Raw genomic sequence first — 27,795 nt, forward strand, 5'->3', positions numbered from 1 at the left:
CACTGCCCCATAAGGAATGTAGGAGCCCGGAGCTAGGCAAGTTGGTCCTGACATTTAAGATGAAAGTGACCAGCCTCACTCACCCCTGAGTGGCATTACATGAGCAATCAACCCTAACCACCCCTTGGATATAAACCTTCACCGGCTCAATCTGACTGGACCTCCGTAATTACCCACTAAACCACCAGGCGCCAAAATTTGGTTACATGGTTACCATCCAGCATAGTAAATTGTTTCTTGGTGTACAGGAAATCATTTGGCTTGTTACTCAATGTAGAGTCACTCACAGGCAGAAGGAAGAGGAAAGAATGAAGGAGAGAAAGACAGAAGAGGGAGTGTAAAGTCACCCGTAGGCAGAAGGACAAGGAAAGAATGAAGGAAAGAAAAACAGAAGAGGATGGAAGGAAAGAAAGATGGAGGAGAGGAAAGGGCAGGCACCTGAGAGCAGCACTACAAGGGCAGACACCCGAGAGCAGCACTACATCGAGTGAGTGGATGGTGAGCGCCCCCACCTACTACAAAGTATATATATATATATATATATATATATATATATAAGTATATATATGTGTACAACCTCTCGTTATACGATGGGGTTCCGTTCCTGAAAACCCCATCGTATAGCGATCCATCGTATAGCAAAAGCCCATTATAACATGGAGTCAATGGGGATACGTTCCCAGACCTGCCTAAACTCCCACATACACACACCATAGCCCCCAGTCACACCGCAGGTACGACATATTGCAAACCACCTGCGACCTGCAAGTCGTGGGTGGTTTTGGTGAGGTTTACGACTGGTCTTCATGTGTCTCAGTCCAGCCGCAGGCCACCATGGCGACCAAAAAATTGTCGTGAGGTTTCTCGTGCTGAACAAAACACCTCCCTGCGACCACCAATATCGTGGCACGGAAGCCGCCCGGTGGGCGGCTGGATTGCGTCTGGCCAGCTTACAGACTGCGACTGGTTAGCAACATCTCATTTTTAAGAGGTGGTTGCCATCCAGAAGGAGGCCAGTCACCACCCGCTCTGTGCGGTGGCCATCCGCACTCTGTCAAGGCGATGACTGGACTGCAGCAGCTGCCATCCACAAGCCTCATGTCCAGGGTGGTGGTTGAAGTCCGGCTGCCTTCCAGCCGGCGATTAAATTCAATGCAAAGAAATGTAAAATATTGGAAATAGGTAAAAGTTCCAAGAGGCCATCATTGAATTATTTGATGGGTAATGAACCAATCACAAAAGCGAGAGAAGAGAAAGATTTGGGTGTGCTGGTCCAGGACAGTTTGTCACCTGAAAAACACATTAACAAGACAGTTAGAGAGACGTATAAACTCCTGACTAATATAAGAGTAGCTTTTCATTATATGGATGAGGAGATGATGAAAAAATTGATAGTGGCCATGATTCACCCCAGGTTGGAATATGCAGCAGTAATGTGGTCCCCACACAAAAAGAAAGATATAAACAAGATTGAGAGAATACAGAGAACAGCAACCAAGATGGTCCCCAGTCTGGCAGATCTGTCGTAAAGAGAGAGGCTGGAAAAGCTGGATTTGCCTTCCTTAGAAGAAAGAAGAAAGAGAGGCGACATGATTGCAGTGTTCAGGACCATGATGGGAGTAGATAAAATTGACAAAGATGATCTGTTTTTATGGGATAAGAGAGTAACAAGAGGACACGGGATGAAACTGAGGAACCCAAGCTGCTTGAAGGATATCAAGAAATATAGTTTTCCTTATAGATGTATAGACCTGTGGAATAACCTGGACAAAGAGATCATTCAGTCTAAACACTCAAATGAGTTTAAAGCTAAATCTGACTTATTGAGAAACAGAGACGGGACCCCACGAGCGTAGCTCATTTCCTGTATATCACAATTAGGTAAATACAATTAGGTAAATACACACACACGTACCTCTCAATTTACGCGAGTGTAAATTACACATTTTTTAAATAACACAATGTAAAAATTCTGTCTTTTTGTTTACAATATGCGTTTTTCTTAAAATAACACAATTAAAGAAAAAGCAAAACTTACGCCATGGGGCATTTCATTTTGCAGCCACCAGAGGTCTCACACTATCAGTCAGAACAGGAGACTGATTCGGACAAATTATTGTTATGTCAGGTGCCTGTGCCTCTCCTCTCTATCTGTACAGTGCATGTACATAATTCAGGTGTAATTAAAGGTATGAAATTATTATACAACTATTTTATTTACCACATGGTACTACAGAAAGCTCACAGAGCCTAACTCCTTCACTTAAAATGTATTCTTGAGGGAAAATTATGTATAAATTACACGAAATTCAAATTACACGACTTCTCCTGGAACACAATACTCGCGTAAATCGAGAGGTACCTGTATATATTACATATACAGTATATATATATATATATATATATATGTTTTACACATACACACTACAGTACTGTATATCCATAGCCTATCTGTATCTACTGTCTACCTACCTTCCTACAGTACCTACCTACCTATCTCTTTGTCTATCCTTTTCCTATAGAAAGCATGCCAGAAGGAATGCAAAATATTTATTGTACAGTATTTATGGATCTAAAAAAAACATATCATAATGTGAACAATAAAGGATTACAAAAGGTTTTATGTATGTATGATGCAGAATACTGAATGATGAATGGTGTAGAGTTTTTATGATGGCAGTGGTGCATGTATAAGAGTACCACTGCTACATGTCTTCATGAGTGGTTCTGTATCAATGATGCAATGAAAGTGAGGTTGCGTGATGTCCCCATGACTCTAGTATACTATGTACTGTATGGTAAAATCCAGATAAATCAAAGTATATGGTGCACTATCATTTCTGACCAATCAAAATACTGATTTATCCAGGAACTTTTCCATCAAATGCTTCACAACCATAATCAAACAACATTAAATAACTACTGACCCATGTACAGGAACTGAAATTAGAGTTAAATATTTAAATGAAGTGTTAAATAAAGAAGAAGGCATATAGTGAATGGCTAGCGAGTACAGGTAGGGGAGAAGATGAGAGAGGTATATGTGAGCTGGAGAAGGGAGGTGAAGAGATTGGTGAAGGAGAGTAAGAAGAAAGTGGATGAAGAATTTGGGAGGAATCTGAGTGTGAAATGGAGGGAAAGTAAGAAACTGTTTTGAAAGAAGGTAAAGAAAGTAAGGCAGTGTGAAAGGGGAAATAGTAGGGGAGTGAAAGATAGGAATAATAGATTGTTGGTGGAGAAGAGAGAGAAATTGAGGAGATGGAAGGAGCACTTTGAGGATTTGTTGAATGTAGAGAGTGAGAGCAGTGCAAGTATAAGTGGTTGGGGAATGGCTGGGAGAAGGAGAGATGAGAGGAAGGAGGAAGAGATCAGTAGGGCGGAAATAGTGGAAGCAATGAAGATGAAGATGGGAAAGGTCCCAGGAATTTATGGAGTGTGTGGTGAAATGCTGAAGTATGGGGGTGAGGTTGTAGTGGAGTGGATATGGAAGTTATGTAGACTGGCCTAGGAAGAGGGAAGGGTTCTGGAGGACTGGAAATCAGGTATAATTGTTCCTTTATACAAAGGAAAAGGGGAGAGAGAAGTATGTGGTAACCATAGGGGTATTTGCCTTCTTAGTGTGACTGGAAAAATATTTGGTAGAATACTCATTGATAAGGTTGGGCATATGACAGAGGACCTAGTTGGAGAACAAGGGGGATGTAGGAAGGGAAAAGGATGTGTAGATCAGATATTTGTTCTAAGATGTTTAGTGGAGAAGTATCTAGAGAAGGGAAAGAAAGTGTATGCTGCCTTCATGGACTTGGACAAAGCTTATGATAGAATAGATAGACTAGGTATGTGGAAGGTACTGAGAATTTATGGAGTGGATGGGAAATTGTTGAGTGCTGTGAAGAGTATGTACGAAGGAGCTAGGGCTACGGTGAGAGTGGATGGTGAGCTGAGTGAGTTCTTTGATCTCAGTGTGGGACTGAAACAGGGTTGTGTGATGTCTCCACGGCTGTTTAATATATACATGGATGGGGTTGTAAAGGAGGTGCAAGGCAGGGCAGTGGATGTACGGCTGGCTCTAATGAATGAGGGTGAGATTTGGAAGATCCGGTGTTGTTGTTTGCTGATGATACAGTATTCTTGAGTGAAGATGAATGGGAGTTGCAAAGGTTGGTGAATGAATTTGGAACAGTGTGTAGGAAGAGGAATCTGAAAGTTAATGTAAACAAGAGTAAAGTTATGGTGTTTGAGAGGAATGAAGTCACAGAATCCACGGTGAGGTTGGATGGCGAGAATATGGAGAATGTGAGTGCATTCAAGTACTTGGGTAGTGTGATGAGTAAGGATGGAACTTTGGGGGATGAAGTGCGTGAAAGGGTACAGCAGGGAAGGAAGGTTGTTGGTTCACTGAAAGCAGTGATGAGAAATAGGAAGGTGAGTATGGAAGTTATGAAATCACTGCATGATAGTATTGTGATCCCTACCCTGATGTATGAAAGCGAGGCGTGGACCTTGCAAGAGGGGAACAAGTCAAGACTGAGAGCAGTGGAAATGAGCTACTTAGAGGAGCATGTGGAGTGACATGGAGAGACAGGCTGAAGAATGAAGTAGTGAAAGAATGTTGTGGGGTGGATGTGGTTGAGAAGATCAGGAGAAATACACTGAGGCGGTTTGGACATGTGGAGAGAATGGAGAATGAAAGACTGACTAAGAGGGTGTATGTAAGTGAGGTGGAGGGAGGGAGGGGAAGGGGAAGACCAAGGATGAGGTGAAGGGATGGAGTTGAGAGGTACATGATGGAGGGGGGAGTGAGCTGGGGGGAGGGTAGTCAAATGGTGGGTGACAGAGCGACTTGGAGGCGTTTTGTCTGCAGCCACCCTTTGCGGGATTAGGGCATCAGGCTATAGATAGGTAGATAGTTAAATAAAGTGGAGAATAAAGTTAGAAACAGTATGAAAATGAGAGCAATGGGAATGAAAGAACACCAACAAATGGAAGCTAAATAAAGAACAGAGAGGAAAAAAAAAATGAAATTGATGAATGGGACCTTACAAGAACACAGTAATGGTAAACATGATTGAATTTGATTGTTTATTAAGCAGAAATGTTGTACTGAGAACATTACATTTACTAAAGTGAAAAATGATATGAACATGCTGAAAATGAGAAAGCAGTTGATGTTTATAAGGTACAGTATATCCAGAAGCAGAAACTGTAGTGGAAAGAGCAGAGTGACCTGTCTGTGAGAAGTATGCCAGTGTAGGATAAGTGGAACTGTACCACTGGAATGTAAGAAACCTGACTAGGCCTTTGTACTGTGCATTTGTATGGAAATTTTTTGGTAGGCCTATAGATTAGTGAAGAAGCACAGTACTAAGACTGTACATTCAAATGATATTGCATATATGCTGTAATACCACAGCCACAATACTTATCATCTGAGATCTTACTGGTATTTGATCATAAGTTATTTCCCACCCAGTAAGGAGTGATATTTCCTTTGCTGAAATATCTTTTCCCTTTTCATGGCATTACTAATCATATCACATTATAATTAAAATTTTGGGGAGCCTTGGGAATTTGTTGTTCTGTTCTGTTCTTTCATGTTGTTATAATTATGTTTTGTACAAGTTGTGTTTGTGTTTGTATCTTCCAGACAGTGTTAGAATACTGTTAAATAATATTAGATGTTTCCCAGTGATACAGGCTGTAGTTAGGAGTTCATGATTATTGCAATGGGTTTTCTCAAAGCACATTCTTGCTTATGCCAAAATTAGATAATCAAATGAAGGTTGAGTTGTACTGCACTGCTGTTTTTGTAACTGTTGACATATACCCTTACCTTACCCCTTCATTTTTCTTGCATCCTCATCTGAGTATCTTCTGAACTCCCATTTATGTGTCTGTTCTCATATCCTTCATTTTTTTTTCTTCCCCCACCTACCCTTTCCTCCTGTTAACCTTCTGTATCCAATAACTTTTTTTTTTTTTTTTTGCTATGTCCTGATGATTTTATTTAACTAAGGAGAGATCTTCTTTAACTGGAGAGGTTAGATACAGCCTCCATTTACCCCTTCACTATAATACATCTCCCCCAAGCTGAATAATGAATGCTTGGAGGTAGCAGGCATAAACCAGTAAAATACCTGACTGTCCTGCATTGGTTGATGCCCCTTTAATTAACCATCATTTCCCTTTCATCCTCCACAGTCATCTGTTGATACTTCATTAATTTCCCCATTGTTTGCAGACTTATTTCTCTTTCTTCCTCCACACTGTGCCATCACCTGTTAAGTTTTCATTAATTCCCCTCATTTCTTTCCAGCTGTTACTCAACTAGTAGACACAGGGTGTGGGGCAGGTCAATTCACCTGCAACAACAGTGACTGTGTCCGGTATAAGTTGCTGTGTGATGGCCATGATGACTGTGGCGACTACTCTGATGAGCACCTCTGCAGTGAGTCATGTGTGATTACTACAATGTTTATTTATTTATATATTACAGTATTATGATCTGGTGGAAATGGACTACTCCCACAACTTTTATACTGCACTAAGTTGAAATTTCACGAAATTCAATGACCTTAGTTATGAGGCAGAAACGAGTCTCCTTAGATACTATACTGTAGTTGGTCTAGTTACACCTGTTGAAGTGGACCACCCACAAAAGTTGAATACTAAGTCATAATTGCATGAAATTTGAGATGCCTTACTTTATGAGGCAGAGATGAGACTCTTTCTTTACCATACTATTTTCAACTTGGTCTAGATTTTTGTCCTGTTCAGCTTATTCTCTGTAGACAGTGACATGAAAAGACAGTGCTATGGCAGTACATCCTATTCATAACACTTTCTCATCACCAGCATCATATTCTGGTGTTAATCTCTTGCAAAAACTCAGAACACAAGTAAAAAGGATGGCAATTTTAGGCCAAGTTGGGTAAAAGGAGTACAGTATAGTCAAATTAACTCTTCAGTCTCCCTACACTTAGCCATCATCTGAGATGAAAGGGATTAAGGAATCTCTCAGACTAGGACAGATGTGCTATAGCAGGGGTGGGCAACATTTTCAGAGTGAGGCCCAGATGAGACTTTCGGGAGAAGCCTGCGGGCTGGAGTGACAAATGAGAACACAAAAGTGACTATATACAAGAATTTTATTACCTATATCAGGATACAGACTTCCACATGTGAAGGGGTGGAATGTGTTTGAGCTCACAGGTTAAGATCTCAAAATATCTATGAACTTGAAAAGTACTACTGTACATACATACATACATACATACATACATGGACATGCAACAAGTGTGTACCCGCCTTAAGAGTGATACATACCCCCTCTCAATGCAGAAGTCCTACAGACACTGGCGTCTGGCAGGATGGCAGAAAGATTGTATCGCGCAGGGTGGCGGGAACGCTGAGTTGCCAAATAGCACCTGCTGGCTGCATACGACCAGCAGATGCTATTTTTCAGAATTTAATTTGTTTTGGCTGGGATTTCATGGGCTGGATTGCTATGCTCATGCCGAGCAGGTTGGCGGGCCGGACACTAGACCTTCACGGGCCGGATCTGGCCCGAGGGCCAGAGTTTCCTGCCCTTGTGCTATAGTATTTGATGCAAGATAAGTAACTGGTTCCACTGTTTTACAATGTTGCTTAAATCCATGCTGTTCAAACCTCATTGTTCCCTATACAGCTGGGCATTGACAAGGAGCCTACATGTGGTGGCACTGTGCACCTGGGTGGAGCAGCTGTGGCATTCACCTGGAAGCCAAATCTCCTAATTTCTTCCCTAAACCTTGCAGTGGAACCCATGTCCAACCCTGGTGTGACATTGTCTATCACAAGGGGGTGCTGGATCCCTATTTAGTGTATGGAGGGTACTGTGTCTGCAAGACAACCCCACAGAAGTACTTACTTACCTGTGGTCAATGAATTTGCTCAGTCAGACAGAATGGAGATAGGCAACAAAAACTTACATAGCCAGGACTCATTATAAATTCAGGATTTGTTCTAAAACATTACAACTTTTTCCATGTAGCTGATACACTAATAAATTAGAAGAATTTGGCATACTGCTTTATAAACAGTAATGGAACTTTAACAAGCAATTTTTAAAAATTTACTGCATGCACTTTAACAGCTGGAAGAATGTCAAACAAGAATTTTTATAACATGGATATACTGTATACAGCACTCTCAATTATCTGGCATAATTCAGCCAAGCCCTATGCTGGTTAAAGTAAAATGCCGGATATTGCATAGTACCTCCCATGGGCTCAAAATTCAGCATCAAGCCAGATACTGCATCACTATCTGTCTCGAACCTCCATCCTAAAAACTTTCTCATGAGTGAAAGATGAAAATGAAGCATAAAATACAATAAAGTAATGATACAATACAGGCATACAATACTGGTTGGCCACTGTTTATGAGCCGATTGATACACCTCACTGTCGGATATTGCATAGAACTCCTGGTTACAACCCGTTTCGGCACTGGATATTGCATTATTTCACCAGATATTGCTTTGATGGAGCCAAGCCAGCATCACTGAATATTGCATTAGGCCGGATATTGCGATGACGGATAATTCAGGGTTTACTGTGTAATGTAAAATCCTATATGGTTCTTATCCTTCCCTCCCCCCCAAAAAAGTTTAGCAAAATACAAACCCCTTTATGACAGTGATATAATTTTTATTTTAATCTTGCTACCACTATACCATTTTTACTCTTGCTGCCACAAGACAGTTTTACTTTGCTTAAATGAAACTTCAAAATGAAGGAGTTTGATATGGTCTTAATTAACTCTTTTGCATAGGGCCATAAGTTTTGGGGTGCAATGATAAATACAAAGTGCCCTCTGTGCCGGGGAGTGATACTGACTTTTTGCAAGCTTTTTTAAATTCAAAATTCATTTCCCCAGATTTTGTGATACAGTTCACATCAAACTGCAACTTCAAAAGGTAATTTTGATTAAATGAATCATGTCAAAATGCAACAAAATGTAAGAGGTCAAACTCTTCAGCATGAGATGCCCTTCATAGCTTAAATTACATCAGCCAAAAGCAGCATAAATAAGCTAAACAATACACCAAATTTAAGATTTAAAAAAAAAATAATAATCCCTCTATCCTTATCGATATTGGTGGCCCCTCGGCTACCTTTATCAATACCCTCAGTACTTTACAGTACGACCATATAAACATACAAATCCTTAGTAACTAATACAGCACACATGTTTAACCCCTCTCTTGCTGCAGGCATCAACAGATGCATGACACAAGTGCTGATGGCATCAATATAGTGCACTGCACAAGAAAATAGCATAACAACTTGGGATGAAAACGGTGGTAATTGACATGTTTACAAGATCCTTCTCAGCCATCCCAATCACTCGGACTGTCAGTAGGGTACAAGATATTGCTATGGCAGGATGTTTTCCTCTCACTCGCTCCCAGTTCACCACTCCCTCCCATCACTGGCATGTATGCTCCTGGAATGAGCTTACATAGGATGGGTTTAGGAAGCTAAAAAACACACACACAGGTGAACCAGCCACTTATCTTCAAAATCTACAAGGGGGACAAAAAAAAAAAAAACATCAAAATTTTTTTTTAAAAATGATCCTCAGGTCAGCCTGGGGGATACAAAGAATTCCACCTTTTGACAAAAGAGGGGTTAAGAATATGGTACTGGATATAGTAAGCAACCTATGGGATCAATTCATGGCATGAACACCACATGCAGCAGTTCTTTCTAAGTACAAACATTTCATTTGAACCTTTGGGAGAGATTTCCCTGCCCTTTGGACCAATTTCTGAAGTCTTGGCACCTATTACCTGTGCATGTTGTCATAGAAGACCATCTCATGATCTCTCACAATTCATATTGGTATCATAATATGAGAGAGGGGGGTGTGAGTTGGGAACAGGGCAGTGAAATGGCAGGGGACAGGGTGACGTGGAGGCGATTTGCTTGTAGCCACCCCGTATGGGATTGAGGCGTCTGGCAATAGATAGATAGATGATAATATGAGATCTGTCCTAAACAGAAACAGAACTTTTTACATAGCACTCCATCTAGCCAGCCAGCTGTGATTGGGACAGGAGTGCTATGTAGCGGCAACTTAAGAGTTTTAGTCTAACACTAGCCACATTAAGCCAGGTCACATAATCATTTTCTCCCACAACTCTGCTAAAGGATGGTTTTAAACTCTTTCCCACCAGGTGCTCTAAGCATTTTTTTTACTTGGAATAAGAGTAGAGGGAAAAGATATTAATGGACAGAGGGGTTGGTGCAGAGTTATCTCCTAAGATGAATAGCCTATACTGTAGTCAATGGTACCTGGAATAATATGAAAAGAGAGAGATCTTTGAATCACTCCCTCTATAAATACCCATAACAGGTTCATTTAAAAGTGCCTCTTGCCCTATGTAGACATCAATGAGTGTGAGCAGGGGAATCCAAGTGTGTGCGCCCAACGATGTGAAGACAAGACCATTGGGTATGAATGCAGCTGCTATCCTGGCTTCACTGTGGACCCTGTTGACCCCAAGCTTTGCCAAGATGTAAATGAGTGTGCAGACTACCCTTGTCCACACTTCTGCTCCAATACACATGGTTCCTACAAATGTTCCTGTGCAGAAGGCTACATTGAGGAACATGATGGGCATAAATGCCGTGCTAACTCTAGTGAGTTCAATGAACTTTCAGTTGTTGGTGAATCAGTTTACTTATATATTCTTCCAGGCTCAGGCAATGATATTCCGTAATGATCCACATATACTGTTATATTTTTCTGCAGTTTAATGATTTTAACACTCATTTTCATTCATTCCACAGTCAATCATTTTCACATTTTTAAAATCCAAGCCATTTCTCACAGTAGGAACCGATGCAGTTTAGAATAGCTTTTTCAAGTCTTTGTGATTCATTTACCATTTATTTATTTATTTTTTCCCCATAATCCTCCCCAGCTGTGAAACCCAAGTTGATCTTCACAAACCGTTACTACATCCGTGAGATGAACCTGGATGGAACCAACAGCAGACTGCTGGTCACCAACCTCACAAATGCTGTGGGTCTTGATTATGACTATCTAGGCAGGTGTGTCTACTGGTCTGATGTCACACATATATCTTCCTCCATTAAACGCAAGTGCCAGGATGGAGATTATAAGGTTAGTAACTGCTGCCAATTGAAGGACATGAAAATACAAAGAATTACCTTACCACGAGGAAACAGTGTAGTTGCACACATATGACTTTTCTTGACATTGTTCAATAAAGGTAACACAAAGAAAATCTTTTTAAGGAGTTATCAGGAATAAACTATAGTACTCTATGTAACACAGAGAGATTCAATGAATGCAGATATACAGCACGTTGTTTCAATTCATGGTATCTTTACACTGGTTTTTACTTTACGGCTAGCTATGTTATAAATCTACATCACTATAAAATATGTACCTGTATATTTTAATCTGGGTAAAGCAAGATAATCTTATGTTCGTAATGTGATTAGAAATCTATGGCAATTTAGAAGGTTTGAAACTTCCACTGTTTACACAGAATGAAATCATACTGCAAAACTACCTCCAGTCGTAACATTTGCCGGTCAGTCTTCTAACATCAGAAACTTCACAAATGGCGTCCCCCAAGGATCTGTTTTGTTCCCTACACTCTTTAACCTATACATGCACGACATACCCACACCCCATACACCACAGATACACATAGCTTCCTATGCAGATGATATAACACTTACATGCATGCACCAAAATGCAAACACAGCTGCACACATCATTCAATCTTACCTCAACACATTACACGAATGGTTCACCACAAACAGGCTCAAAATAGCCCCAGCCAAATCTACAGTGACACTTCTCACAAACTGGACAGCAGAACACAGTCACTTTCCACACCTCACCATAAACAACACTCCCCTACCACACACACACACACACACACACACACACACACACACACACACACACACACACACACACACACACACACAAAGTCCTTGGTGTAACATACAATACATCAATGTCATTTAAACAACACATCACAGACATTAAAAATAAAATAACACCAAGCCTCAATGCCTTAAGGTCACTTGCCCATACAACATTCAGACACAACAAAGAAACCACCACCACAGTATACAAACAATACATACGTTCAGTGATGAATTATGCAAGCCCTGCCTGGGCTTCTAACCTCACCAAAACACACTACAACACTCTACAGACGATGCAGAACAAGGCCCTAAAAATAATCACAGGCTGCACAGCTACTGCACCCACAGACCACCTACATCAAGAAACCAAAGTCCTCAAAATCAAGGATCACCTAGACATGAGAGGCACCCAGTTTCTTGCTGCAGCCTCCATAACCCACAACATCCACTATATTACATGGCAGCACATCCACCCACACCAAGGAACATCAAAACAACACCCAGCACACGATACCATACACAAATACTGTCATCCCTCCTCCCTCGCCGACCTCAGACCAGCTTCCAGAAGCATATCCACACTCAGATCACTCGCCGCTCCATTCAGTCACTTAAAGACAACACACAGCTGCATGCATGGCCTCCTGACATCCACCCTTCTGAATCCTATCTCCCTCGTGAGGACAGGATCCACCTGGCCAGGCTAAGATGTGGGCACCATCCAGCCCTATTAAGCTACCAGAAGAGGCTGGATGACTCCGTCGCTGATGCCTGTCCAGGATGCAACACAGCACCCCATACTATTAAGCACATTATGGAAGACTGCATTGCGCACAATCACCTACGCCAACAACACAACATACACTCTTTGAGAGCTCTGTGGGAAAACCCAGTCTCGGCCATGGTCTTCCTAAGGGACTCGGGGCTGTTCGGCCAGACTGCCTAGGGAACAACTACTACTATTGCTACCTCCAGTGTGTAAATACTTGGAAAATACAGTGGGCTCGCACAGTACACGAGTGGATGGGTGGTCCACAACCTCGCGCACGTGAATTCGTGTACTGTCAATACATACTCTTATGGGAAAAATAACATGGGTGGGATGCCTTCAAACCTTGATTTTTTTTTTAACCTTAGAGGCATAATAAACGGAAAATTTTTAAGATAAATGCTACAGATATAGCTAAAATAACAAAAATATGGTCAATCTCCTGAAAAACAGTAGACGACAGGCCTGATAGACTTAAATAGCAGGGGTTCTGTTGGCTCGGCAACACACTTAGAGTGCCCCCGGCACGCCGGCCACCGCACCACCCACTGCACCAACACTTTCCTCCTCATAACTAGACTCCTCTTGAGCACCTTCCCCATGAGCCTCTAACTCAGTCACTTCGGACAAAATCCCCTCAAAGTCCAATGTTGACACAACTGACATTGCATCCTCTTCTTCCTCTACAGAAATTGGATCGTGACTGACATCATGATGGGCACATCATGCGGAGGGGGAGGTGTCACGTAGTCTGGGAAAATAACAGTTTTGGTCCAATCGTTGCCTCAGCCTTGCGTATTGTGGGCTAAATACACACACTGAAAGTTTTATGGTTATGATTTTGGTCACTCGTGTACTATGCAATTCATGAACTGTGATCACGTGTACTGTGTAAGCCCACTGTATACACTTTCAATATGAACGAGGCTTTTCTTTCCCTTGAGAATCATCCGTAATCCTCTCATTCTCCTCCTCTCCCTAGATTCTGCACACAGCAGTCCAGAGTCCTGATGGGATTGCTCTGGACTGGGTGGGTCGAAACCTGTACTGGTGTGATAAGGGCAAGAACACAATTGAGGTTTCCAAGTTGGACGGAAACCACAGGAAGGTGTTGATCAGTGAGGGACTCCAAGACCCTCGTGCCATTGTTCTTGACCCCTTCCACGGGTAAGTGTACAGTTGCTATGGTTATGGAAGTTCTGTTAATACAGCAGACCCTCGCTATATCAAACCGAAGGGAAGCTTGGTTTGATATAGCTGGAAATTTGATGAATCTGAGGGTCACCCCCTCCCCCTCCAGTTAGAAATTCAAGTACATGATTGAAAATAAATAACCAAAATACCATATTTTAGTACTGTAAAACAAAACTATAACCATTTTACACTAACCTGGCCCATAACTTTGCCCTTTTGCATCTTGTTTTTCATCCTTGTCATGGCACTTCTTCATGACTAGTATGGTATTACTATAATCTGTTATTAAAACTTGGCACTCACAATGGGGAGTGGGCAATATCTGACCACACTGGAGTAAAAAGGGGTAGGAAACACATGTATTATACACTGCTTACATTGCCACTCATCTTGTAGGTTGTACAGTGAATGACCTGGCAAAGATGACTTCTGGTGGCTCTGGTGTGACATCTGGTATAAAGGCCTGAGGTGCTGGGGGTTGGGATACTGAAGGTTGTAGTGCTGGATTCTGAGGATATGTGGAGGCTGGGTGAGGAGGTTGATGCTACAGACACAGCGAAGGAATCTGACTGTGAATTCTCTTGTCAGCAGAAGAGGGCAGAGGCTTGAAAAACTGGGAGATCTTAGGCTGGAGGCTGCTGCTGCTGCATTAACTCCAGCCTGACAAGCGCATGATTTCATAATGTTGAGCAAGAGGTCCTCGAATTCTGTCTATAATAGTAAGGATTATATCTGCAGCATCAATGCCTGCAGCTAGAGATGGTCTAGGTGCCCCCTCCTCCTCCTCTTCATCCTCATCCTTTACTGGTGTCTTGTCTTTCTAGAGATATGTCACAATTTCCTCCTCCCTCTGGTGATGGTAGCCAGGCACACCAGCATCCTCATCCAGCTACTTATGCAGCTCCTCCTCAGCAAGCTTCCTCTGCCCTGCAGCTGCTAACAATTCTGCCATCCTTGGTGGCTCAAATCCTTGCTGTGGTGCTGGAGTCTTGGAGGTTTGGGGGAGTTTGCACGATGCATCCCAAGGCGTGGCAAGTGGCACTTTCTTCCACATCTCTACCCAGTCGAAGATGGCATCCTCAGCAGTGTAGTTCTTGAAATTCTGGAGTGTCTTCTTGCCTCTAGTGTCCTCACAGTCATCCAAGTCCATCCCATCCTCAGTCACAATGAGGCACTGCTGCAGGTAGAAGTTTCTGTAGTGCCTCTTGGCACTTTAACTCCCTGGTTCATGGGCTGGATCATGGCAGTAGTGTTGGATGGTAGGAACAAGGCCTTGATTTGTCTTTCCTTGCTGTGCAGTTTGGTGGTGGAAGGATGGACTAGGGCACTGTCCAACGGCAGCACTGTCTTCATTTCATCAGGACTGATGCCATTTATTTTTTGGAAGGCCAAAGTTGTCATGGAACCAGTCAATAATGATAATCTACCAGAAGACCCATCAACATGTCATAAAAATACCCCTACTAATACCAATACACCAATCCTGTATGAGACAGCCCTAGCATGTACTCAGTATGGATGGTGGATGTCAGCATCAAAGTGGTGACATGAGGAGGTGTATGGTATGTAAGAGGATTACTGGGCCTTAGAAACAGGCTCTGAAAATTATGCCCAGAGTCAAGGAGGAGGAGGGGAGAACAGAGAGATTTGTTCCAATGATACACCACAGGAAGCTTGGCCATGATGTCCTTCAGTGGCTCGGGCCACTTGCTCTTGCCATAATAGAGAGCTGCAACTTCACTGTTTTATGCCCTGGAGTGCCGCCAATACCTTTCAAAGCCTGGGTGTTATAAGGAAAAGAGCGCCAGAAGGGCCCAGTTTCATTTGCATTGTAAATTTGGAACTCACGCAGGCAATCTCCCCACATCGGCTTCTGAAGATGTTGAACAAATGGCTCCAGAGCATTAACACTGGCATTAAGCAGCTCTTCAGTTATTGCCCTGTTAACATTGCCATGGTGCCCCCTGAGCCTCCACAGCCAGCCACCACAGAACTCAAAATCTTTGATTCTGAGGTGTGCAGCAAGCCTTTGTGGTGCATGCTGGATGTCCAGACTATGAACAGGGACACCCCTCAGCTCTCTCTTGCATGTACAACTTGTACACAGCTTCATCCAGCTACTCCTTTGGCAGCTTCCTGGTCCTGAACACACCCTTCCCATTCTTCAAGCTTTTTGTTTTCTTCATGGCTTCCTTTGTTTTACCTTTCACCTTCAGGATATTATGGAAGGATGTCATTTCCAGTTCATATTTGCGTATGAGTTCGGCCTTGCTCATACCTCTCTCGTGGGTCTCAATCACCTCATGCTTCTCAGTAATGGAAAAATTTCTCCCCATGGCTTTCCCAGATGAAAAGGTGATGGGAGATTTCTTGGCAGAAGCTCTTCTTCTCAATGGAAAACACTGGGCAAAGGCGAGAGATGTGAGACGTAAACAAAATAGTCTGAACACAACAAACACCTGTGCAGCATATCAAGTCGTGTGTGGGATGAAGAGAAGACAAAAGGGGGTGCAAGGAATATCATGGTGGAATGAAGAGGCAAGACAGGCATTGGCGCAAAAGAAGAAAGCATATACAATAATGAGTGGATGAGAAAAGGGACATGGAGGAAGTTGAGAGACAGAAGAAAAAGTTATATGTAGAGTGGAAAAGAGAGGTGAAAAGATTAGTAAGAGAGAGTAAGAAGAGAGCGGATGAGGAATTTGGAAGGAATTTAGTGTAAAGTGGAGGTAATGTAAGAAAATGTTCTGGAAAGAGGTAAAGAGAGTTAGACAGGGTGAAAAAGAAGTAAGTCGAGGAGTGAAAGATAAAAATGGTAAATTGCTAGAGAAGAAGGAAGAAAAAATGAAGAAAACACTTTAAGGAACTGTTGAACATAGAGACTGAAATTAATGTAGATACAAGTGTCTCGGGAATGGCTGGGAGACAGAGGGATGTGAAAAGAGAGGAAGGAATCAGTAGGATAGAAGTAGTGTAAGCAATGAAGAAAGGCAAAATGGGAAAAGCCCAAGGAATTGATGGAGTGTGTGGTGAAATGCTGAAGCATGGGGGAGAGATAGTAGTAGAATGGATGTGGAAGATGTCTACATTGGCCTGAGAGGAAGGTGGGGTCCCAAAGGATTCAAAGTCAGGTATAATTATTCCCCTGTAAAAGGGAAAAGGGGAAAAAGAAATGTGTGGTAATCACAGAGGCATTTGTCTTCTTAGTGCAATAGGAAAATTGAATGGCAGGATACTTATTGATCAAGTTGGGGAAATAACAGAGGAATTAGTTTGAGAAGAACAGGGGGGTTTCAAGAAGGCAAGAGGTTGTGTAGATCAGATATTCATTCTTAAGTCTTTAGTGGAAAAGTTTCTAGAGAAAATGAGCAAACAGTAACATCACAAGGAATGCAGGGCACATAGTATCTAGAAATGCACTTTTGATCTTGACTTTTTTCTGTAGCTGTGATGACAATTGTGCAACGATTCCCAAAAGTAATCATCCATCATTGACTCGTTCCACCTGCCTTGATATCTGGTTTCCATCAGCAGAATGTCCCGGTGGAACCGTTCACCATGCTCCTCATTGACTGCACCCAAACTGCTTTTGAAGATATCAAGGTGGGAATGTAGACAGTGCAATTTGATTGACATTCTGCATCCAAGCTGGTGGAATGCCCCAATCAAGTCATCAACAAGCTGTGGGGAATCTGGTCAACTCTGGATGCCAAGAAAACCTTCCACAACCCTGCTGAAAACATTCCAAGCATGCTCTTCATCATCAATCATTTTACCCTGGAGTTCACGACTTGCAAGCATTCTTCAAACTTGTGGCCCAGTGAATATGCCAGCTGTCACCTTTGCCAAACTCAACTTGGGAAACTTCGCTTGGATATGCAGAAGCGCATCGCCATCCTTGTCGATGGCTTTCACAAATTGTTTCACAAGACCAAGGTTTACGTGCAACAGCGGTAGCAATACCATCTCTCTGGAGATGAGTGGAGCTCTCAGAACACTGCATGAGCCTGGTGTGAGACTCTCTCTGAGAGGCCAGTCTTTCCTCACGAAATGTTCTGCATTGCTCCAGCTGTCTCACAAGCATAAAAAATGTAAGTACTGTACTTCGTATAACCGCCTTGCATTCCATGTAGGAACGAAATCATTTTGAAATCCCTACAAACCTCCCAATTGTGATCTGAGTACTTGATCTTTGTCAGACAAATCTTCACATTCTCATAGCCTTCTTTCATTTCCACAGAATGTGCAACTGGAATTGATGGGAGTTTGTTGCCATTATGCAAAAGTACAGCTTTTAGGCTCTTCACGGAACTGTCTATGAGGAGTTGCCATTCTCAGGCCTTGTAATCCACTCCCATGGCTTGGAACAAACCCCTAACATCAAAACATATGACACAACGATGTTCTTTACAAAATTTGAAGAAGGACGCAAACTTGCTGTGGCGATTCCTATAACTCAACTTGCAACCGGGATCCAACAAGTTCCTTTCAATTAGACATGATGCCACCAGCTCAGCACTGGACTTGGTGAGTCCTAAATCTCGGACCAAGTCATCCAGTTCTTGCTGGTTGGGGAAGTGTGGAGTGTCTCCGAAACGTTCTCCAACATACGATTCATCATCACTTTCCCCTCCATCATCGACAATGTCCTCATGGTCAGAGACAATTTCCGTGTCTGCAGGAGGGATAGGAATTGCCAGCTTATCGTTGTGAGGCACTGAAGAGGTAGAAGAACACAAATTTGGATATACTGTACAATGTTCTTTCTGCCCGTAATGCTCTTCGCACCACTTATATCGACCATGCAAAAATAATAATCGCCGTGGTGATTTGAAGGCTCTCACCACACTCTCAGAACTGCAAGAGGCATCTTCTTTCTCGCTTCTCATAGCCAAGTTTCAAGCGCAGAGTGACAGCTACCTCAAGTGTAGTGCGAAGCCCAATCCTTATATTGACTGCCCATTGCCATGCCAAAATATGCTCTGTATGCTCGAGCAAATTTGGTGGATTTTGTGTTTGATCATCCTCAGTCCAATATATTCTCCGTATACATAATGAAACGTATCGGCTGACAGCTTGCAAGAATGTATATTGGTCATTCTCATCAACAGAAACACCTTCAGGAACAGCTCAAAAAGATGTTGACCAGCCAAACTAGCAATGTGAGACTAGCTCATCGAATGAACTGACTCAATCAGCTTTGCATGACAATAATGGTCGTGTGTGTGTGTGTGTGTGTGTGTGTGTGTGTGTGTGTGTGTGAGAGAGAGAGAGAGAGAGAGATGGGAAGCGATATGTCAGCCATTACATCGGTGCATGGTAACAAGACTAAAAATAAACCATTGCCAATTGTTGACAAAAACCTAGAGACAGACAAACAAAATGTACACCAATGGAATCAGCGTGGAAAACTGAGTCTAACATGACAAAAAAAAAATTCAATAAACAAATTCTTTGTTACACAGTTTCAGTGTCTTTTCTATTTACGGTAAGAAACAGAAACTTTACCCCAAGTTCATACGAAATGTGAACCCAATGAAATGCTGACTCATGCCCTCCTCTGGCAGTCCACCATCCTCCTTCTAAGGGAAATGGAGGAGAGTTGAGGGACATATTGTATAATTGTGCAATGGCGCCACATTGTAATACCAGTGCCACCATATTGGGGTGTCCCTTTCCAGCAACTCCATACTGTACACAATATTTTTATTAAAAAGCTGCTCAGCTATCATCTAAAATAAGATGTAAAAATTAAAATGTGATATTTACCATATTTAACAGCAAAATAATGAAAATATCAAAAAGAAAACGGTAAAGAGCTGGAAACTGATGAGTGATCTTAACTAACTCATACTGTGTCCTCACGGGTGCTCTCCATCCCACTGCCAGCCTGTTACATTCATTTATAGTGAGCAAATGGGATTTACCTACCATGATTAGCTTAAAGGACCACTAAACCACATTATATCTCTTATATAATGTATGAATTTTGATAAATTCTTGTAAGATAATTCTGTACCATGGATACCTGCATAATGAATTTTTATAATACAAATTTTATTTCACAGCTACATGTACTGGACGGACTGGGGTAATCTACCACACATCGGCAAAGCTGGAATGGATGGATCTGGTCAGAAAATTATTGTGAATTCCTCCCTTGGCTGGCCCAATGCCCTCACAATCTCCTATGTCACCAAGCAGCTATTCTGGGCAGATGCTCACCAAGACTACATTGCTTACTCTGACCTTGATGGGAACAATATTAGAGTAATTAAAGACAAAGGTACAGCAACAAGGTTATTCAAAACATGGAGGATTTTTTGCACATTCTTAGGAACTTTTCATCACCACCATCATCATGAACTTCTTTCCCACCCATGGATGAAGTAAGGTAGGATCCAGAAACAAGGAAAGTGAAAATACAAAAGTGGCAGAATATCAACAGCATATCCAGCAAAATAAACCACAGTTATAAATACATCACTCATGCCCCCAGAATCCTGACCACACATCACAAGTCTAAACATCTCCACACTCTTCTTGATATTATTCTGTAACACACTGGCCAAAAGGGCATCTAGGCAATGATAGGTGGGTTGGTGCTCTTGTCTGGCAGTAGGCCAGTAGATCATGGCGTGTACTTGCAAGCTTCCCCCCTCTCATTAGTTGTAGAATAACCTCGCACATGCCTTTTAGCATTTCTTAGCAATCTTTTTTGTCAGTCAAGGTGGGACCTTTTTCATTTTATGACTATAATCATGACACAAAATTTTACTTTTGTCTAAGAAAAGACTGCTGCCCCTGCTGGTACCATGGGTAAGTGAGTAGGCAGGAAAGAATGAACGGAGGTTGGGTGAGTGAAGGAGTACCATCATGATTATACAACATAACAAGGTGAAGGAGAGATTATTCATAACTGAACACAGATTACAAGATGTTTAAAGAAGTCAAATCAAATTACTGATGCAGAAATCAAAAGATACAAAATGTAATTATTTGGAATCATTCACAGACAAAGGAATGTAAAAAAAAAAAAAAAAAAGTCTAATTAAATTCAGAATGCAAAAATTAGCCAAGATGCAACACTTGATCGTTCATAATAGCCCATAGATAATGGAGTGTTGAAAGATTCCAAATTAATTTCAGGATGTAGAAATCAGCAAAGATGCTCTTGCTCATTCATAATTGGCCACAGATAATAAAGAGTTGAAAGATGTTAGATTACTTTCAGGATGCAGAAATCAGCCAAGATAAGAAATTTACTAAAAGAACATATATCACGTGGACTATGTCAGGATGACAAATTCAGCAACAAGAAATCCAGATGCGCGATTTGAATAAAGTACAATGACTGGCTAGTGTAAGATAAGTGGGTATTCCTCTAGACCTCAGCATCTCTCTCTCTCTACACTCTTCCTTCTTGTCCTGTCCTCCTCCTCTTCTCCCTCCCCCCTTATCCTCCACATCATATTCCATTTTCTCTCCCCTTCCCTCTTCCTCCCTCCTTCTACCCCTTCCCTCCCTGCACTGCTGCTCTCCACCAACATCCCATCCCCATTTCCTTTCTCTAACCTTGTATTCCATCCCCCACTCCTCACTATTTCTTCTTTCTCCTTACCTTATCTCATTTTATTCACATCTTACACCTGCCTCTCTTCTGTCACTTCTCCATCTCTCTCTTTTTACCAATCATCCCCTACTTTTGTAACATTTCTCTCCTCACATCCCTCTTTTTACTGACTCTTCCCTTTCCTCCTCCTACACTCTTTTTCCTCCTCTCACCCCATCCCTCTTCTCAGCCCTTCACCTTTTTTGCCACCTCCTCCCTCCTCTCCCTTTTCCCTCTCTTTCCTCCCTTATGCTCGCACCCTTTTACACTTTTCACTCACATATTCTAGTCAAACTGTCCACTCACTCTGTCAGTCACTCTCTGTCATTCACTCACTCACTAACTCAATCCTCACTCACTCTCTCTCTCACCACTCACTCATTCATTGTCATTCTATACTCATTCATGAACTTTGTCACACACTTCTGCCTCACTCATGCACTCACCAATTCAATTACTCACCCACTCCCTCCCCATGCCCTTGATCATTCACACAGTCACTCACTCACTCACTTAGTTCCCATCTGCTCACTCTGTCAGTTCCCACTCATGCACTCTCACTTCCCACTCTTTCACTCCCCACTCACTCACTCACTTCCCACTCAATCACTCACTCGCCACACACTCATTTACGTGTTCCCTCACTCAATCACACCTTACTCACATATTTACTCTCTCACTCCTCCACAGTCTTCCATCATTTGAAAATGTGGGCCAACATGACTGAAAAATGCCTGGGGCCAGTTTAACAACCCAGTCTGCTACGCCTGCCAAATAATTATTGCATTTGTTGTCAATACAAATAGGGGTGCCAAACACTTGTCATAAGCTCCTCCATATGTACTTCATCCAAGCAACTACATGCCCTATGAATTCCCTAACCTTATCAACTATAACTTACTTCCTCACACATTCACGTACTAGATCCAACCACCCTCCTGGCCTAACATGCCTCCTTTCATCTTCAGATTCATCATTCTCTCCACATTCATTCTCTTCATATGATCATTTCATCAATGCACACACTATTCTTCCACTGCTTAAGTAGACCTGCATTCACAAAAATACTAATATTTCATAGTTATGTAATGACTGATGCTCTAACTTATCCTCTTCAATAGCAGTCATATAATTGCCAAGAAACTTATATTTTCCAGTACCAGTAAATATTATAAATCCATCAATATCCACCATCTAACCTAGCATTACTCCACCAGAGGCACAGGGAACAAGGGATAGGTTATTTAGTCCAGGCATTCAAGGTGACAATGATCTATTCTATCAATCTATCTATTGCCAGACGCCTCAGTCCCGTTTGGGGTGGCCACAAACAAATCGCCTCCACGTCACCCTGTCCCCCGCCATTTCACTGCCCTGCTCCCAACTCACACCCCCCTCTCTCATATACCTCTCCACCCCATCCCTCCATCTCATCCTCGGCCTCCCCCTCCCTCTTCTCCCCTCCACCTCACTCACATACACTCACTTCGTCAGTCTTTCACCCTCCATCCTCTCCACATGGCCAAATCACCTCAGTGTGTTCCTCATAACGCTTCCTATCACATCCACATCCACACCACAATGCTCCTTTATATCCTCATTCGTCAGCCTGTCTCTCCATGTGACTCCACAGGCTCCTCTTAAATAACTCATTTCCACTGCTCTCACTCTTGACTTGTGTCCTTCCAACAACGTCCAAGCTTCACTTCCATACGTTAGAGTTCGTATCACAATACTGTCATGTAGTAACTTTTTCACTTCCATGCTCACTTCCCTGTTTCTTATCACTGCTATCAAGGAACCAGCAACCCTTCTTCCCTGCTGTGCCCTTTGAAGCACTTCACCCTCCAAACCTCCATCCTTACTCATCACACTACCCAAGTACTTAAATGTACTCACATTTTCCAATTCCTCACCATCCAACCTCACTGTACATTCACTGACTTCACCTCTTTCAAAGACCATCACTTTACTCTTCCCTACATTCACCTTTAGATTCCGTTTCTTACACACTCTTACATTTATCAGTTACTGAGGGATCAGATAATGGGGGGGGGGGGCTGTACAATACCAGGTTGTACATTACTATACTGAACCCACAAAAAAACAAACAAACAAACAAACACTCAGAGTACCACAGTGTATCACAAACTTGGGTAGGTATATAATTAATCCAGGTTCATAAATTAAGTACAGTACTGACCATCAACAACTACAAAATTGGATAACTCATTCCACCCCACTGTTTCATTATATAGTGGATGTGCAGTTGTAATGTATTACAATTAATATAAATTCCACAATTTCCTTTCTCCACAGACTCCTCCAAGTATGTGCGACATATTTTTGCCATCACTGTGTTTGAGGATTCCCTCTACTGGACAGACTGGGAGCCAAAGAGTGTGGTACGAGCTGAGAAATATTCTGGTCGAAACATTCAAACTATCTACAATGCCATGCACAGACCCATGGATATACATGTTTACCATCCCTACAGACAACTAAAATGTGAGTGATTTATCTTAAATGAATGGACTGTTTGCAAAAACATAAGTTTTTAGTGTGTGTGTGTGTGTGTGTGTGTGTGTGTGTGTGTGTGTATTTACCTATTTGTAGTATATAGGAATTGAGCAATGCTCGTGTTGTCCTGTCTCCATATCCACATTTATCTAGTCTACCTTTTCACACATAAATGTTTTTCTCCTGCACCACCTTTTTGTCTAAGTCATTCCAAATACTTATGTATTTACCTAATATACCTAATTGTGATATACACGAAATGTGCTATGCTCATGGGTTCCCGTTGCTGTTTCTCAGTAAGTCAAATTTAGCTTTAAACTCGTTTAAGTTTTTAGACTGGATGATCTCTTTGTCCAGGCTATTCCATAAGTCTATACTTCCGTAAGGAAAGCTATATTTCTTGATATCCTTCAAGCAGATTGAATTTTTCTATTTCATTCCGTGTCCTCTTGTTGCTCTCTTATCCCATAAAAAAAGTTCTTCTCGGTCAATTTTATCTGCTCCCATCATGGTCCTGAACACTGCAATCATGTCTCCCCTCCTTCTCCTTTCCTCTAAGGAAGGCAAATCCAGCTTTTCCAGCCTCTCTCTGTATGACAGATCTGCCAGACTGGGGACCATCTTGGTTGCTGTTCTTTGTATTCTCTCAATCTTGTTTATATCTTTCCTTTTGTGTGGGGACCACACTACCGCTGCATATTCTAACCTGGGGTGGATCATGGCCACTATCAATTTTTTCATCATCTCCTCATCCACATAATGAAATGCTACTCTTATGTTAGTCAAGAGTTTATACGTCTCTCTAAATGCCTTGTTAATGTGTTTTTCAGGTGACATACTATCTTGGACCAGCACTCCCAAATCTTTCTCTTCTCTCATTTTTGTGATTAATTCATCACCCAACAAATAATTCAGTGATGGCCTCTTGGTACTTTTACCTATTTCCGATATTTTACATTTCTTTACATTAAATTTCATTTCCCACGTCCGGCTCCAATTGTGTATCCTATCCAAATTCTCCTGCAGTATTTTACAATCCTCCTCAACCTCTACCTTCCTCAAGATCTTTACATCATCAGCAAACAGACTTGCATAACTGTTCACTCCATCTACCATATCATTTACGTAAATCAGGAACATTACTGGCGCCAACACTGAGCCTTGAGGGACTCCACTTGTTACTTCCCTCCATCCAGACATCCTATCCTTTATTACTGTCCTCATTTGTCTGTCTCTCAAAAAGTCTCTCATCCATTCCAGGAGTTTCCCCTTCAGTCCTCCTATATATTCTAGTTTCCACATTAGTCTCTTATGAGGTACCTTGTCAAAGGCCTTCTCTAAGTCTAAGTACACACAATCCACCCAACCATCTCTCTCCTGTACCACATCAATCGCTCTTGAGTAAAAGCTCAACAAGTTAGAAACAAATGACCTTCCACTTCTGAATCCAAACTGACATTCAGCCAAAATATTCATCTCTTCCAGATATTTTATCCATCTGTCTTTCAGGATTCTCTCACACAATTTTGCGACCATGCTGGTTAGAGACACTGGTCTATAATTCAGGGGTTCTTCCCTGTTTCCTCCCTTATAAATTGGTACCACATTTGCCCCTTTCCATTCTCGTGGCACTTTCCCCTCTTCCAGAGAACACATGATTAAACTGTGAATTTTATCCGCCAGTTGTTCTGTGTGTGTGTGTGTGTGTGTGTGTGTGTGTGTGTGTGTGTGTGTGTGTGTGTGTGTGTGTGTGTGTGTGTGTGTGTGTGTGTGTGTGTGATTGATTGATTGATTCTTGTAACTTTAACGGTACAATGCAATTTCTTTCATTTTCTTTGTTGGAAAAGTCATTTTGCATTTTAAATATTCCTTTCTCCATTTTCATGTCACATCAGTGGAGAACAACCCATGTAAGGACAATGGTAACTGTGATACAATGTGCTTGCTAGCACCTGGTGGAGGTAAAACGTGCACGTGCCCTGAAAACTTTGTACTTCGTAATGATGGAGTGTCTTGTGAGCACAACTGCCTCTCTTCTATGTTCGTCTGTAACTCAACATACAAGTGTATCCCATTCTGGTGGAAATGTGACACACAGGTAAGCAGTCATCCTACTTAAAATATGTAGCACTGTCTTTTGCAGAGTAATTCAAGCATGTTTCTCTCTCTCTCTCTCTCTCTCCATGTATGGATAAGAAAGTGACAAAGATTTGGACTTCACTTTATAACTTGAATAACTGATAGAAAACTTTCACACAAATATGTGAGGCTTATTTTTAAAGAAGACTATGCAGATTGTTTTGTGAGATGAGGTCAAGATTTTGAAGGTTTGAATGACAGGTGAATGACTGTGTAGCCCAATCAACACTTGGCAGGTTGTGGATAATTCTCCTAATTTGAGCATTCCGTTTCTATGTTTCTGGACCCTATCTCATCCCATTTTTTAGGTGAGAATAAGAACTGGGATGGTGGTGATGATGATTGTGATTATGATTACAATTGTCAAAATTATAATGAAACTTTACACTGTTTCTTTCCCACTGCTGAATGACAACTGAAATATCCATTGTTTTTAAAGCTACAGTATCCTTCTTGGACAGAAAGATGATTCTTAGCTGTTATACTTGGTCCAGACAAAAATTACATATTTTTGCCTGAAAGGTCACCAAAGTGTAAATTTGACAAGAGTAATAATTATGGGCCATTATGCCACATGGAGTTAATTTATTGAGTTTGAACATATTATCCTACTGTGTGCTCCACAGTACTTTCACTTTAATATATGTACTGTCATTATTCTCAGTGGACACTATAATAGACCTTAGTTTCTCATCTTGAGAAATTACTGTGAAAATTAAACAGATCAAATAATTCTAAAAGAACCACTATTTTTGGCTACTGTCCAAAATTTTCCCAAAGCCCTCTTTTGAAAAATATACCTCCCACCAAACACATACCGTAAAACCCCTCTACCCTGGTTTATTGAAGGCGGGAAGGCTGTCTGAGTTATGAGGTTGTCTAAGTTACAGCAGATAAATTTTGAATAGCCTTAGAAAGTGTTTTGCTCACTTTAAAATTATAATTCACAATGTTGTGTCATTTTCTAAATCTAAATAGCCACACAGGACTTGCCCTAAAACCCTCATGATTGCCTGCCTTCACAATGTCATGTTTGTTTTTTTTTCTAAATCTAAATAGTCACCCAGGACTTGCCCTGAAACCCTCATTATTGCCTGCCTAGCAGGGGAATAATATAAATGCCTGTGTGTGTGTGTGTTTCGGGCTGTTTCCAAAGATCTCAAAATCAAGTGAGCATTTTGTATTCAAACTTTCAGGACAGTATCCTGGGATATGACTTGTTAATACTTTTGATGAAGTTGCAAAGATATGCCTCTAGACTGCCAGAGTATTTTGAAAAAAATAACAATAAATAAATAAAGACTTTCTCTATTAGCTTGCCATTATTCATCATTTTCTATTGCATCCTCAATTATGAGGATGGCTATTTAAGGGGCAACTATTAAATATTCTTCAAAGACCTGTTATACTCAATGACCTTCACCAGAATAGAATCCCTGACTTGTGAATGTCAGCGTGCTATTTAACTTAGTAAGAGTAAACAGCAAAGATTTTGGTGAAGCTGCAATGATATGTCTCCTATTGCCAGAGGGTTGCTGATCTAGTTTGTTTTAGTGACGGCAGGCAACATGCATTCGTGGGCAAATGCTGTGGGTTTTATA

General features: G+C 41.6%; 1 protein-coding gene across 1 annotated transcript in view; it reads left to right on the plus strand.

Annotated features, from left to right (window-relative positions):
- The window catches only part of LRP1 (LDL receptor protein 1), a 335,280-nt gene that overhangs the window by 212,097 nt on the left and 95,388 nt on the right, over positions 1-27,795 (plus strand). The window contains exons 47-53 of the mRNA XM_080272895.1: positions 6,317-6,448; positions 10,434-10,688; positions 10,973-11,175; positions 13,712-13,896; positions 19,992-20,209; positions 23,855-24,043; positions 25,951-26,153. Of these exons, the coding sequence (XP_080129021.1) occupies positions 6,317-6,448; positions 10,434-10,688; positions 10,973-11,175; positions 13,712-13,896; positions 19,992-20,209; positions 23,855-24,043; positions 25,951-26,153 (1,385 nt within the window). The remainder of the gene's footprint in view (positions 1-6,316; positions 6,449-10,433; positions 10,689-10,972; positions 11,176-13,711; positions 13,897-19,991; positions 20,210-23,854; positions 24,044-25,950; positions 26,154-27,795) is intronic.

This window comes from Coenobita brevimanus, chromosome 6, assembly GCF_032717465.1.
Source record: "Coenobita brevimanus isolate Jiangsu-jjx chromosome 6, ASM3271746v2, whole genome shotgun sequence".
NCBI classification, from domain to species: domain Eukaryota; kingdom Metazoa; phylum Arthropoda; class Malacostraca; order Decapoda; family Coenobitidae; genus Coenobita; species Coenobita brevimanus.